This window comes from Lethenteron reissneri, chromosome 24, assembly GCF_015708825.2.
Source record: "Lethenteron reissneri isolate LAM-NWPU_2019-01 chromosome 24, ASM1570882v1, whole genome shotgun sequence".
NCBI classification, from domain to species: Eukaryota; Metazoa; Chordata; class Hyperoartia; order Petromyzontiformes; family Petromyzontidae; genus Lethenteron; species Lethenteron reissneri.
In genome coordinates this window covers 6,105,607-6,119,156 of record NC_083802.1, presented here as the reverse complement: position 1 = coordinate 6,119,156, position 13,550 = coordinate 6,105,607, and the positions used below count along the sequence as shown (strand labels likewise).

The 13,550-nt window shown below is 43.2% G+C and overlaps 1 protein-coding gene across 1 annotated transcript in view; it reads left to right on the top strand.

Moving 5' to 3' along the window:
* The window catches only part of LOC133346461 (protein AF-9-like), an 87,705-nt gene that overhangs the window by 46,032 nt on the left and 28,123 nt on the right, over nt 1-13,550 (top strand). The window contains exons 5-6 of the mRNA XM_061558044.1: nt 768-950; nt 4,873-5,577. Coding sequence (XP_061414028.1) covers nt 768-950; nt 4,873-5,577 — 888 coding nt within the window. The remainder of the gene's footprint in view (nt 1-767; nt 951-4,872; nt 5,578-13,550) is intronic.

Genomic DNA, 13,550 nt, shown 5'->3' with positions numbered 1-13,550 from the left:
CAGCTGCAAACTGCACCCTGTGCTTTCCGAATTTTTGGTTGTAACAAAAAATACCATCCAGCTGGGAATCTGTGCAGGAAGCACCTCTGCAGATCGAGGGTCAAGCGTCAATGAGACTGGTTACGGAATTGTAGCCAAAGGAGAGAATACACTCAGAGTACGACTGCCGTCGGGATGGAGTGTGTCGAAGTGAGACCGAAATTGTTATATCGTTGGCACGTTTTGGATGTCAATCGTGTGGGGAGGCTTTCATGCGGCAGTGATGGATAATGATAATAGACTTTTTTAAAAAGCAAAATTACTTAATACCCACAGGAGAAATAAGCAAATTAATTATCATTAATTTGTTTATAATTATCAAAGAGGAGACTATTTGCTAACATTTCCACGCTATCTTCTGGAATGCTGCCCACCAAAATATGTAAAAAGTTGCTCGACTGTGTGACTTGAGGGCGCTCGAGTGTTTGTGGATGGGTGTATTGCCTTTAACATCAGCAAATACATTAGCAATTGATTAATGGGGCACACCCTGCTGATGAGACTCAGAGAAGTTGAAACCGGTCCATTGTTTTAACAAGTGCTATTGGAAAACAATCATTTGGAATGGCCCATTGCTTTTTGGAATTCAATGAATTTTTATCCCAGCTAGGAAACAGGTGCCTTTTTTCTAAACATCCAAATTATTAGTTGCTCATGTACTTTCTCGTGCCTGTGCCACAGCGGTCATTTGTTTGCATTTGTTATGTTTTTGTCACGGGCACTATCAGATGATGGTGTTGCCGGATGGGCCAGGACCTGCCGCAGCTCCTGGCCCGGGCGCCGGGCCTTATGTGGGCCAGCACCCAGCCCACGCTGCTCTGTCTGCTGCGGGAGTACCACCTCCACCCTCCTCCGCCAACCCTGCAGCCATGGCCGATCACAAGCGTAGCAAGCCACCCCACGGGGCAAAGGTGAGCTTCGAGTGAGCGCCAGGCGTCCCGACGCTGCGTGTGATTGAACCAGGCTGCCCAGGGGCCGCATGACTTGTGTCGCTTGGTAGGAGTGACTGATGGCGACCTAGGTGCGATGGGTTTTGAAAGTGGAGGAGAGGCGCGGCTGCATCTGCGTGTGCGTGTGCAAGTCTGTTCATCTATATAAAATTGGGGATTGGTGGTGTAGCGGTTAGCGTACTGCGCTATGGACCTGGCGACCCGAGTTCAATCCCTGCTCACGGCCAACACCAGTGACAATTATCTGAACCGGTCCTGGGCCTTCCTTAGGAAGATTCAGCCTAAAATGAGTACCCGCTGTGGTGTGTAAGCATCACCTAGGCGGAGACAAAGGCGGCCGAGCGTGGTTTTAGCCATCCACCCCCTTGTGTGCCGTTCCCACCTTAATAGGTGTTCGCTAACAGCACTTGCCTCAACAGTCTGTTTAGGCTATACGGGGGATCTTTGCCTTTGTCTTTGTTCATGTATAAGAGTGAATGTAGATGTGCTGTGAAATCAGGTGAGCTATATGTGTTATTAAAATAATGGTGGCCACTTTATTAGTTTGGTGTTAATATAATGATGTAATTTTCCTTTTATGATTAAAAAACATTTCTCCTTTAACCCAGTTTATATTATTATATTTGGACGTATGTGCTGCAAACACACCAATTAAAATATTTTATTTAAACATAAGTGTGGCAGAAGGTATCCATAAACATCACTTTTTACATAAACTCTTGAGATGCAGCTCCATGTACACACTGAATAGATTACAATTGTCCCGCGTTATTATATCACTGCATTGAAAACTAGCACTGCGAAGACAAAGGTGGTTAGCCGTGTTAACCACACCACCCCCTCGTGCTCCTTGCACGTCCTAATAGCTGCTCACTAATAGCATTTAAGGCAAAACGTGGGATCTTTGTGTATTTGTGCGTGTGTGTGTGCGGGCGCGCGTCCTTGCTGAGAGTAATGTTTCCTGATGTGAAGTTACTTAAGCCCCATCGTGTCTGTGAAGGATGGAATCTGGCCCCTGACCCTCCAGTGTTTGTCGGGCCTCCCCTATTTAAACCTCTTGGATTGTATCAACACCCGGGGGCCACTCAGCTGTCTGCTGACCCCATGTCTGACCCCACAGTCTAGCCGGGGTGACCTCCTTCAGCAGAAGGGGTCGCGCATAGACCTTTTGTGTGCTGGGCCATTGTATTTTAATGTTATATCAAATGAATGCCGTAATTATAGGAATATTGCTTTGGTTTAGAATGACCATTAAACACTTAATTATTTGTGGCACTTTAAACAAGCATATTTTTCTCAACAAGTACAGTTTGTCATTTATTAAGTATGTTGAAATTATATTCTGTGAGTCTTTTGGTAAAGCCACGTTGATAGCTTCAAAGAAAGTAACCAAATACTACGACGTTTTGATCGCAACACAAGCGTTGGTCATCAGGAAGCTCTTTTTTTCTTCCTGATGACGAACGCTTGTGTTGCGATCGAAACGTCGTAGTTTTTTTTGTTATTTTTTGTTATTTTCTTTGTACATATCTACGTGACTTTACCGAAAGACCCAAATAATATGAATTCCTGCAGTCACGAAAGCTTTAAGTAAAGATTTATGTAGAAATTATTGAATGTAAAATTGCATAGTTATGCACAAAGGTAAATAGACTAGCAGCTATATTTGTTGTTCCAGCACGCTAATTGGGAAAATTTGTTATTCAGTATTATTGTATTACAGCGTTTTTTGAAGAAGGTCAAATACCTTTTGAAAACATAACACTCCCATTGGTAAACCATTCCATTCATGACAGTTGTTGGTTTCAGTGTTGTGACATTTACCTTTTGACCTTCTTGGTAACATGAAAAGCAATTCTAGTCAAAGTTCTGTGATTGTGGACCATCCTTGAAAATGTCATTGAAATTGGTCAAATAACTCCAGTGTTGTTGTGGGCATAGACAGATGTACAAGAATGGCAGGTCTTCTAAATGCTGCGACTTTGACTTTTTGACCTTATAAACTGAAAAATCAATTCTGTATGAAACATTGGGGTCGCAGACCATCCCAGAAAATTTCATCAGGGATTGGATAAATGGTTTAAGAGGTCATTGTGGCCACAAGCAGACAGATGGAGGAACAACTTGCTTAATTTCACTCCTGTTGCGGTAGGATTATTGCAAATAGATGAATTGTGGTTGTAGCTATCAATTAAAATGATGCATCACAATGCTTGGATTGTGCAATTGCTCAAACACATTTTTGTGTGCCTACCTTTTGGAAACTATTTTTATGCTTAATCAGGAAACTCGATTTAGAGTTGAGCCTTTGGAAAATGAAAGGTATCGGAAATATGTTGTCCTGTAATCAATGTCTGAATACTTTATTGAGGAATTATGTTTTTTTTCAGCAAATCCAGGTTACTCTTACGAGTAAAAATACTGAACATGGAATTGGCCTAACACCCCAAACTTGGCACTCCTGAAAAAAATGTCACATTTTAAGTGATGCTTTCCTAGAAATTAATGTTTCTTATTTTGTACAGTATACGTATTAATTCCTTACAGAAATGTATTCTGTTGATTCTGTCTCCACGATCGAACACGCTTCATGGGAGTGCACATCTCTTTTTTAGCAGCATAGGTTCTTCATAGGGCAACCAGTTGACTTTTCATGAAGTGATACCCATTTAATCGAACCTGCACAAATCAATACTCATTTCATTGACTGGAGGATGATGGGCTCAGTTGACCCCTGAACTCTTAACCTTCGACGAGATAATTTTTCAAGAAGGCCACACTGATGAAATGCCAAATGCACACAATAAAAGAGTATTTTTTTCTTACAACTTAAGAATCACGTAGATAAACATATAGTCAGTGTTTCAAAATCTAAATTACACATTTGAATATTGCCTTGCAGATAAAATTAGGCAAAAAAACATTTTTCTACAGGAATACAATTACACCGTCTGTCTTGCCAGAGATAATTAATCTCTGGGCTCTCACCTTATTAAAGTAAAGCACTGTACAAAACTAATTTAAATACTGTGTACAAGTACATATATTCATGCACGCAAACAATGTATTTGTATTGCGTGGGGGGTGGATAACATGCAGGAAATTGCGTCGGCGAACAGGCATGGGTAATTATGGCCAGGGCAATCCCTGTCAAAGAGAGAGAGAGGCATGATGAACTGCTGGGAAATACTTAACCTCTTCCCTTAAAAAAGGGAGGCTGTTCGGGTGGCTGGAAGGTTATGAAAACTATATTGAGCTCATCCGCCCAGTTTCCTCTTCCTTGTCACAGACCGGCAGTGCCTTGTGCAGGTCACACATTCACGGAGAGGGGAGGGTGGGGGTGGGTTAGGTAGCTTTTTTCTGCTGACCTTAAAACAAATATATATCCAAGGGGGCATTCAAATGCATAACCTTTGACTAAGTATCCCTTAAAGTGAGATGGGATGAATTCACTTGGTGGTGCGAGTGCCTGATACTCAGATACACATGCCAAAGTTGGTAATATTTGGCTTTTAATTACCCCACCCAGTTGTCTGCATAACTGAACAGTGCATAGTTGTATACAATAGGGGTAAGATTTACGATTAAATTTCCACTAGTTCCACAATGACATGTGTTTATGTTATAATTTGTTCTGAATATAAAACTGTGAAGCTCCCTGTAAGGATGCCAATAGCTCAGTTGACACATGATTGTATGAAACACAGCAAATATCGATACTGAATTTACATTTTCTACAAACTCCGTTCAAGCTATCACATTGACCCAAAACTGTCAATAGAGCTGGGAATCTGTAGCAATTATGCACATTGGGTGACCGCGTACTTTGTATTGCATTTTTTTAGCAGTGTGTAAAGTTGTGTGAATATTCATCCATCTCCAGGAGCCTACAAAGGGTGGCTGCAGCAGCAGCAGCACTGGCTTGCAGAAGCCTCACAAATCTTCCAAGGACCACAGAGAAAAACCAACCAAGGACTCGAAAGAGCACAAGGGCTCCGTCAAAGAGCCTCACTGGGATCCAGGCAAATTTGTCAAGGAGCCACCCAAGAGGCCCAAAGAGGTTGTTGGACGCCCCTCCAAGGAAGACGCCCGTGGTGGCGCCAGTGCCAGCGGCACGCCGACGATGGCCTTCAAGGAACCCAAGCCTCTGCACAGCGAACACAAGTCCAGTGTTACCGCAGGTAGTGGCAGCGGCGGCAGCAGCACTGCCTCGGCTTCTGCCGGAAGCGTCGCCATTGGCGGCAGTGGTGGCTACCAGTCCGAGTCGAGATCTGGCTTGGCCAAGCGCTCGGCCGTGGTGGAGCAAGAGGAGCTTGTGGCCAAGAAGAGGAAGAAGAGCACTTCGGATTCGTCAGCCAAGACCCAGACGGCGGCTGCGTCTCCCACGGCCATGGAGAGGCGGCAGGCCAAGGCATCGGGGAAACCGGCCGGCAGGACGAAGGGAGGCGACGTGGAGGCTGTCGCTCCCGAGAAGAAGAAGGCGGCGCCTCCACCACCACCGCCGCCGCCGCCGCCACCACCACCACCCACCGTTGACGACCCCAATGACTCGGAGTTTGAGGAGGACAACAGGTCGACCAAGTCAGAGGTGAGGCGTTTTGTGTCATGCTTTGTGCGGTGAAAGTCACACAGCCCCTTCAAACATACACCCCTTTGTCACATTTTAAGTTTGATCTGGGTTATTGTTTTTTTCTCCCTTGTGCCGATTTCTCTCAGAGTGTCATTATATTTGTCTTGTTCATGTTTTAACGCGTTTTTTACAGCTGCATGTGTGTGCATCGTTATGTATTCTGTGTGTGTGTGTGTGTCTACATATGCCCCCATGATAGACTGTTACAATTATTTGAAAATATCAGATGAAGTTGGTGTCTCCCTGCTGAAATGTGTGTGAGGTTGACGATCATTTCTGTTGATGGCCTTGAGCTACATTCCTGTTTAGAAAGCTAAGGCTCTCCTTAGGACAGGCACTTTGGACTTTCCTCAGAGTTAGATTCATTTAATCGACCCTGGAAGGGTAATGGGGGGGGGGGGGCGAGCCAACCTTTGACCGCGATTCAGACTCACAACCTTCCGTTTGTGAGTACAGCGCTCTGAACAAAGCGGCACCTATATCCACCCTGACCAATTAACCGCCCATACCCAGTGCCGCATTTGTGCATGGTGTAACTGAAATATTCTATGGATATTCACAAATCTAACCTTTTCTAATACTGCAATGTATTCTTAATCTTGCGTACATGTGAAGTTCTACTGTAATAGTTGTTTTTATCTTAGACAAAACAGTAACATGATTGCAGTATTTCAGGGAACTGACCTTAAATATTACACGGGTCGTTTTTCCTCCATATTGTTCCAATGGGTATATAGGAGTTTTCATTTTATTCATTTCCAGAATTGAAAGAAGTACACTGACAATTTGCATCACCTCATTGCCTTGTTACATATTGACATTTCTCACTAACATTTACCATATAATTTCTTACTCATTAAAGATGCTCGAGTGAGGTGAGTATCAAATACTGTTGTGATTGCTTGCAATGTTGAAAGAGTCGTGTAATGTCCCCTATTCTTATCACCTGGACTACACAGTAAATGAGACCTTGCATGTCAGTTGTGCTTATCGGCAAAGCCCATGAATAAATCATGGTTGTTTGTATTCATTACCCTCGTGATGAATGGTACACGTGTAATGGTCGTATGAAATTGTATGCGTCTTGCACATATGTGCGTGAAATTCAGAAATTGAGAATTTAGCATCGTAATGGACTTAGGAATTGTGTGTGACTATCAAAACATGCTGTGTTGCCTATTTACTTGCCTTAGCATTAGGGGGTAACAAATACATTTCATTCTTTCTGTGTGCACGCAGTGAACAATGTGCAATTTTTCACGTATTCCTAACCAAGCAATTTTGAAGCGACGTCATTATATTAAACAGCAGTCATTTTTCATCGCACGTGCATGGTTAACCATCCTATCGTGAGGAGTAATTGTTGTTTTCAAAGAGCCGGAGGGAGAACTTTAAAAAGTGCAATGCTTTCCTTCTGTGTTAATGACACGAGCCTAACTGCAGACCTTTCCCTAATGAAAACACGAGTCTCTGTTAATTTTCCATTTCTGGGCCTCAGCCTGAATGCCGCAATGCCAATTAGGTAGTGCCATGTCAAAAAAAGAGCAAAATGGTTAGCCATAACGATGAGGGAGGGAATGTGCGAAGGTGAAAGGAAGGGACACCTGGGGGAAATAGAAAGGGGTTTTGCGCGTTTCGTTTAATAGGGAACGGAGGTTACGCGCACTGCTAAAGACTCGGCCATCTAAGTTTGATTCCCAGCCGCAGCTATAACATCAGTAGCGAGTGGTATCAGAATTCATCGCTGGTCTACTATAAGGTGACCGCGGGCTCAATTGAGTATCTGGTGCGGTGTGTAAATGTCTGCATTGGGGAGGCAGGCGGCCAAACATGGGGATGGCAAGGCCATGCCCTCGTGTGTTGTTCTGGCCTTGGCGGGTACTCGCTAACAATGCTCTTCCCCCATCAGTCGATATGGCTATAAAGCAGCAGGGATCTTTGCATTTTTTGTGTTTCATTCCGTGTCAACGCGATGATGATATAGAGCTGGACGAGGGTACGTTGGAGTGCTTTTTGTAAAACTGAACTTAATACTAAAAAGCAAGTGGCTAAAGTAGAACATTTTTCATCAATGTTTATTTCCTCCCATGGCATGTGAACCAGAGATGTGGACATTGTCAAATAAAATTGAAAAGTGTGCAGACAACTACGGGGAGATGCAAGCTTAGAATTACACAGCGACTGTAAGAACAACACATGGATTCGAGAACATACACAGGGTAGAGACGGTGACTTTTAATTAAAGTAAGTGGGCTCTGGAAGATCACATCCCTAGACGGAATGATGTCTGGTCGTCGAGAATGACAACAGTGGAGCAATGCATGAGATCAGCTGATGTGCAGGCGATAGGCGCATCATTACACTGCAGGACTATGAGCGTTGATGATGGATTGGGAAGGCATTCATCTCGCAGTGGCTTGTTCATGGCAATGTACGGCGCACATGTATATTATGTTGTGACGTGTGCGGTGTCTGTTTTTGTCAAAGGTGTAGGTATGGTGTGCTTGTGTATTAATGCACATTACGTGTCTCCGCACTCCGCGGTGTGAGCATTGCTCGGAGTGTGTGCTGGTGTGCGCGCATTGGGGTCAGAGGGGCAGCAGCAATGGAGGAGTGCGTGCGGTGGAATTGCCAAGGCTCGAGAGAGTGAGCGAGAGAGAACGTGGTGGGGATTGGGAGTGGCGAGCATTGCGTGGAGACAGGGTATGGGGGGGGGGGAAGAAGGAGCGAGGTTGGTGGCTAGGATTGGCATGGCATCGTCGGAGGCAAAAACAGGTTAGGCCTGGTAGCCGATTTTAATTTCCGTCCCGTGAAGTTACACCGCTGGTCCGGCGAGGGCTCGCGTTCGTGCCTTGGAACAATAGCGGCCCTTTCTCGGCGCGCCAACGTCAATAGCGGCAGACGGCACACGCCGTCGCCTGCCTTGCCCCCCCCCTCTCCACACGACTACAGCAACAAGAGGGGGGGTCACGTCGCATCTGCGTGCGGTTAGGTGCTGGCACGGGAGTGTGCCCACGCTCGGAGCGAAGCCGCTGGCGCATATTAAAAAGGATCAGATTTATAGTGAGCTTTTAAATATCAGTTTCTGCAAGTGAGATCTGTTGGTTTTTTTTATTCAATTAGGGGAATAATAATAATAACTGTGGCGGTTCAATGAGTGGATATGGCTAAGGCAGGGTGGGTGTGTTTACACTTTTGCTATTTTAAAGAGATTATCATGGCGATTTCATATTGGAGCGGTTGATTTGTTTTCAAAGTCTTGACATTAGGTCAATTGATAGTATTATTTATTAATTTTGGTTTCCCCACTTATCCACGTGATTTTCTGCAGAGAGGACATTTTTAGCCAAGGTATATTGAATTCATTCTTGCATCTAGGGTGGGGTTTTTATTTATCAAGTTCTAATCCAATTTTGTTAATGCTATGAGATGGGGCTGGCTTATACCTCAAAGTTAATAAATTTGAGAAATGTCAGCTAAGGTAAATATGTTATGCTTAACAGTAATCATAATGATCACAGAGTTATTACATTTAGAACATAGCGTGGTTTATTTCTCGATTACTGAAAGCAATCCAAGGACTTGATTAAAATCGTTTCGAAGAAAACGTGTATGACGGTGTTCATTTACTGCAAGAATTTCACCAAACATGTTATAATTAATTAAGTTTATAACTAACTGAACAAACAAAAAAGGATGAAATACACGATCATAAAATATAATTACAATTAGGTTCTTCGTATTTCACTGTTTCGTCAGTTTTAATTTTTGTTTCAAACGTGCGCTGCTATGTTGGCATATTTAAATCGGCTTTAGATTTTTTTTATGAATAAAGTAATACACCTATCATTTTTTTTTTTAAAACGTCTGAACACTGATCTTTGTTAACCCACTCTGTTGGCGATGTAGCAGAGCCCATCTTGCCTCAATTTATCAAATAATAGAACTTTTTTAAATCCACCATGCATGCGTCAAATCGTCTGTGTGAGTATAGCTTTACTATGTCTTTAACTTGCATGCAAATTGCACCCGGATGTGCCATTTGGGCTAAGAGGAGTGAACAAACCCGTGAACAAACTTTAACGTAAGAATACTGCACAAATGAAAATGTAAAAAGTGATGCAAGGAAGCAGAAATCATTAATCGAATCGCTCGGAGGGTGAAAAATTGTTAGAAGTCTTACTATTTAATGCAATAAGTCACATCCGAGATGGAAACGTGTGTGTACGTATCCACACCCGTACGTCATACGTAGTATATCCATAACCCGAATTCCAAAGTCTGGGCCCATCTTGGCTGATGGGTTTTGAACATTCGGCCGCTACGTTTTGTGGACGTCTGCTCGAGGCAGTCACTGCAGGGAACACAACGTATACAGCAGACGCCAGACAGCTCCTAAAGGCGGTCATATCTCCATAATGCAATGTTCTTGGAGGAGAACAAACTTTTTCATGATGTTTTTTTTAAACTAACCTTTCATATTTTCCTTCCCCCCAAAAAAGCAATTTTCTGTAAGCGGCTTCTCATTTTAAATGTACTCGGAACTCTCTTCAATTCCGACGAAATTTCCATGCATTACGTTTGATATAAGTGAATATGCTGACATGGCTGTATAGTTTTTTTTTTTATGAGTCACGGGAAGCGAGCAAAAGAGCCCCCCCCACGCTTTCTCAGAGCACGCTCGCCTCTTGCCAGGTGTTCGTGGGCATTTTGTTGACAAGCTCGAGCCCGGCGGTATCCGTCAGTGGGCAATATTATACCCTTAGTTAAATAACCTTTTTGACATCACTCTTCCGCGTCTCCCACCCCACCGTAAACAGAGCAAGGCCATGGAAACAATTTTCTCTCCGGGTCCTCCGGTTTTTCCCCTCCACATTGAGAAACGTGCATTGGGATTATGTTGATCAATTTTTTGGTGCCGTTAATGTCCAAATGATGCGCCACTTTTGTTGTTGAGCTTTCATTTGTGGCCAGGTCGCTTCTGAAAAATACGTGTTAATACCTCAATGGGCTTTGCCTGGTAGTATGTATTTGTATGTGTTTGGGTGATTTGTTTACCTTTATTGTACTTTGCACGACTATGATGTTTTTATATCGTTCGTTGTTGTAACTTTCTTACTCTGTGCCCCGACTGGCCATCTGTGAAAAAGAGCTTTACGGCTTATCGGATTCCTCGAGTATAAATAAATATTTCGACTCTGATATTACTTAATCATCAAGTAACCCAGCGTCGGTGTGTATTTAAAACCCCAAAAAGGCGTTTGTTTGGCGGCGCACGCATTCGTGGTCGAAATTCTCGTAAACTGATTCACCCTTTTGGCATGTGTCATGCACTGATGACGGTGGGCGATGAGTGACGGGGGCCTTCATTGCCGGCGATACGGAGAGCAGCGGAGCTCATAAAAGTTGGGAATATATTAGTCGCTTGTGCCCGTGTTTACTCACTGCTTGCCGGCGCATAAAAATCCACGACCCCCCCACACACTCCACACACTCCACCCCCCCCAGGAGGCTGTCAAAGTTGGTTGCGTGAATCACGCTTCCGCGTCAGACTCACTTTTCACGATCGCTTCGGAACAAGAGTGGTGACCGTACAGTGCCGCCCACAAGTGAACTCTATAGCAAGTTATAGTGATAGGTTTTTACCCTTTCAACTGGTACAAAAACTGACACCTTTATACAAGGCATCATGTTTGCAATAACCACAACACAAGCAGTCAAAATGCAAACAAAAAGAAACAACTCTGATGATGATGATAATGACATGCATTGTCCTTGAAATTGATTGGTCCACACCCGAGACAGCTTTCCTTAGAGCCTAGTCTCCATTGGTGTTGGACCAGATCATGCCAAAAGGCGTACAACTCAAAGACAGCGCACTATCAGAGTATTGAGAGCTCGGGGTAAGCATTTACACTAAAGCAGGTCTCATAGTCTATAGCAGGTTACACATTAAGTTGTTCAATTCGCTCGTTGTTTACTAGTTGAGTCACTTTATTGAACATAAAAAACCCATCATTCGATAACGAAGGGACAACATATGTTTGACAACTCTTTGAAAGTTGTAGCGGGTTTCTTGTGTACGTTATATATTTTTAACCTGTTTATATGTACAAAATAATTACCATCGTTTCCGCCGACAATTATGACGAACGCGCTTTAGACGGGGGAAACTTCAAGTTTCTGCTTGCAAGGAGAGGCGTCCTCTGCTTGGGATCTTGTGGCACCACATTTCTGGTCATTTTTACGAGTACGAGGAAACCGCAGTGTCTGGAAAATACGCGCACGCACACAATGGGGTGACACAAGTCTGCACAGATAAGCCATCGACTACTTGCTGCATTCCTTCGAAGAGACACTTCATAGCCGTGCGAGTGACAATTACATCGTTTGCATGATCCACCAGGCCCCCTCGTCTTAAGTGCTATCCTTGAATGAAAGTCCTGCAGTTTAAGTCAATAGCTTTGCGCCTGTCAAAATAAAGAATTGTCAGCAGCATGATTTGAAGTACCAGATCGCTGAACATTATAACTTGTACAGTGCTGTACGAAGTGCCTTTTGATAAGCGTGGCCTTATCGGAACCACAATAACTAATCGGAGAATTACAGTGACAACGGCTGGGTTGATTGCACAGAGTTAACCGACTTTGAAGATTATACCCGAAGCCTCATGTGCCTGCTAATGCTGCATTTCTGTAATCTAATCGATTCATTGACATTTCTTCTTCAACTGCATGTTTTACTTCACATTAAAAACTCATTGTTCGCTAACGTGAAAGTCGATATATATAATAATAACAAATGAACTTCTCTTCTGTATCTCCACTTAACAAGACGTTTTAGTATCTCAGTCTACCGATCTTCTATAGCATTTGTTTTGGAAAGATATTTGCCAATGAACGAACATGAAATAGAATCAAAATTGCGTGGAGTAACAGAACGTATGTGGATTCATTTGGTTTACATCATAACTTGCGCTAAAACCTGGGATGTATTTCTTGTAAGGATGTAAAGCTGCTCTTGATTTAAATGTATACACTTGTAGCAATGCTAAATTTTTAATCAGGCAAAACAGCCCTATAAAAAAATAGTCTGTTGAATGTGACTTTTGGAAGCTTTTTTTCCCTGCCGTAAAATGCTTACAGAGCAATTCTTTGTAGAGTTGGGTTGTGGATCACCTTGATCACAATTCTGCTTTAGGATTATCGGCAGATGCACGCCTGTTTCTAATTACAATTGGTTGCAGCTGCCACAGTCAGACATGGTCGGCTGTCCACCACTGTTTTTCTTACTTGAGGATATTTTCCTGACTGCCATTTCAGGGACATTTCTTATTGCACGGCTGTCAAGAGGCTCCATTCTTTGAAAGCAAATTCAGTTTGCCAATTGAAGCTTTTTTTTTACCAGGTGGGCTCGAGGCCACAGAAGTCAGGATGCAAATGGTCAAAAAATAAATCCGGCAACGTGCCTTTCCACAGGACATACACAGAGGCCTGCCAAACACATTGATGTAACGATGCAGCAGGCTGGCACACTACATACCCCACAAAACCTACTGTATTGGACTTTAGTCAGTATTATACAATCCCAAGATAAAAAAAACCAATCCAGGCTCCTGGCAGAAAACTTCATTTGCAGCATACTTATATAAATGAAGGTCTAAATAAGACATTAGTTATGATAATGCACTGTTATGATTGCACCACTGCCTGCTTTGAAGCTTCTGATTATTGTCGTGTAATCTGATTTGGTAATTTGCAGAGATGACCCATGTCATTGTAAAAAATAAGAATGTCTGTAATTTTGGCCAGATGGTCTTTTTTTTAGGGGAAGACTTGAAAATGTTAGCCGCTTCAACGGCATGTTATTTTGAAAAGCAAGGTTACAATTCCATTACCTAGGCAATGCAAAGTTTCCCATCACGGTTTAAT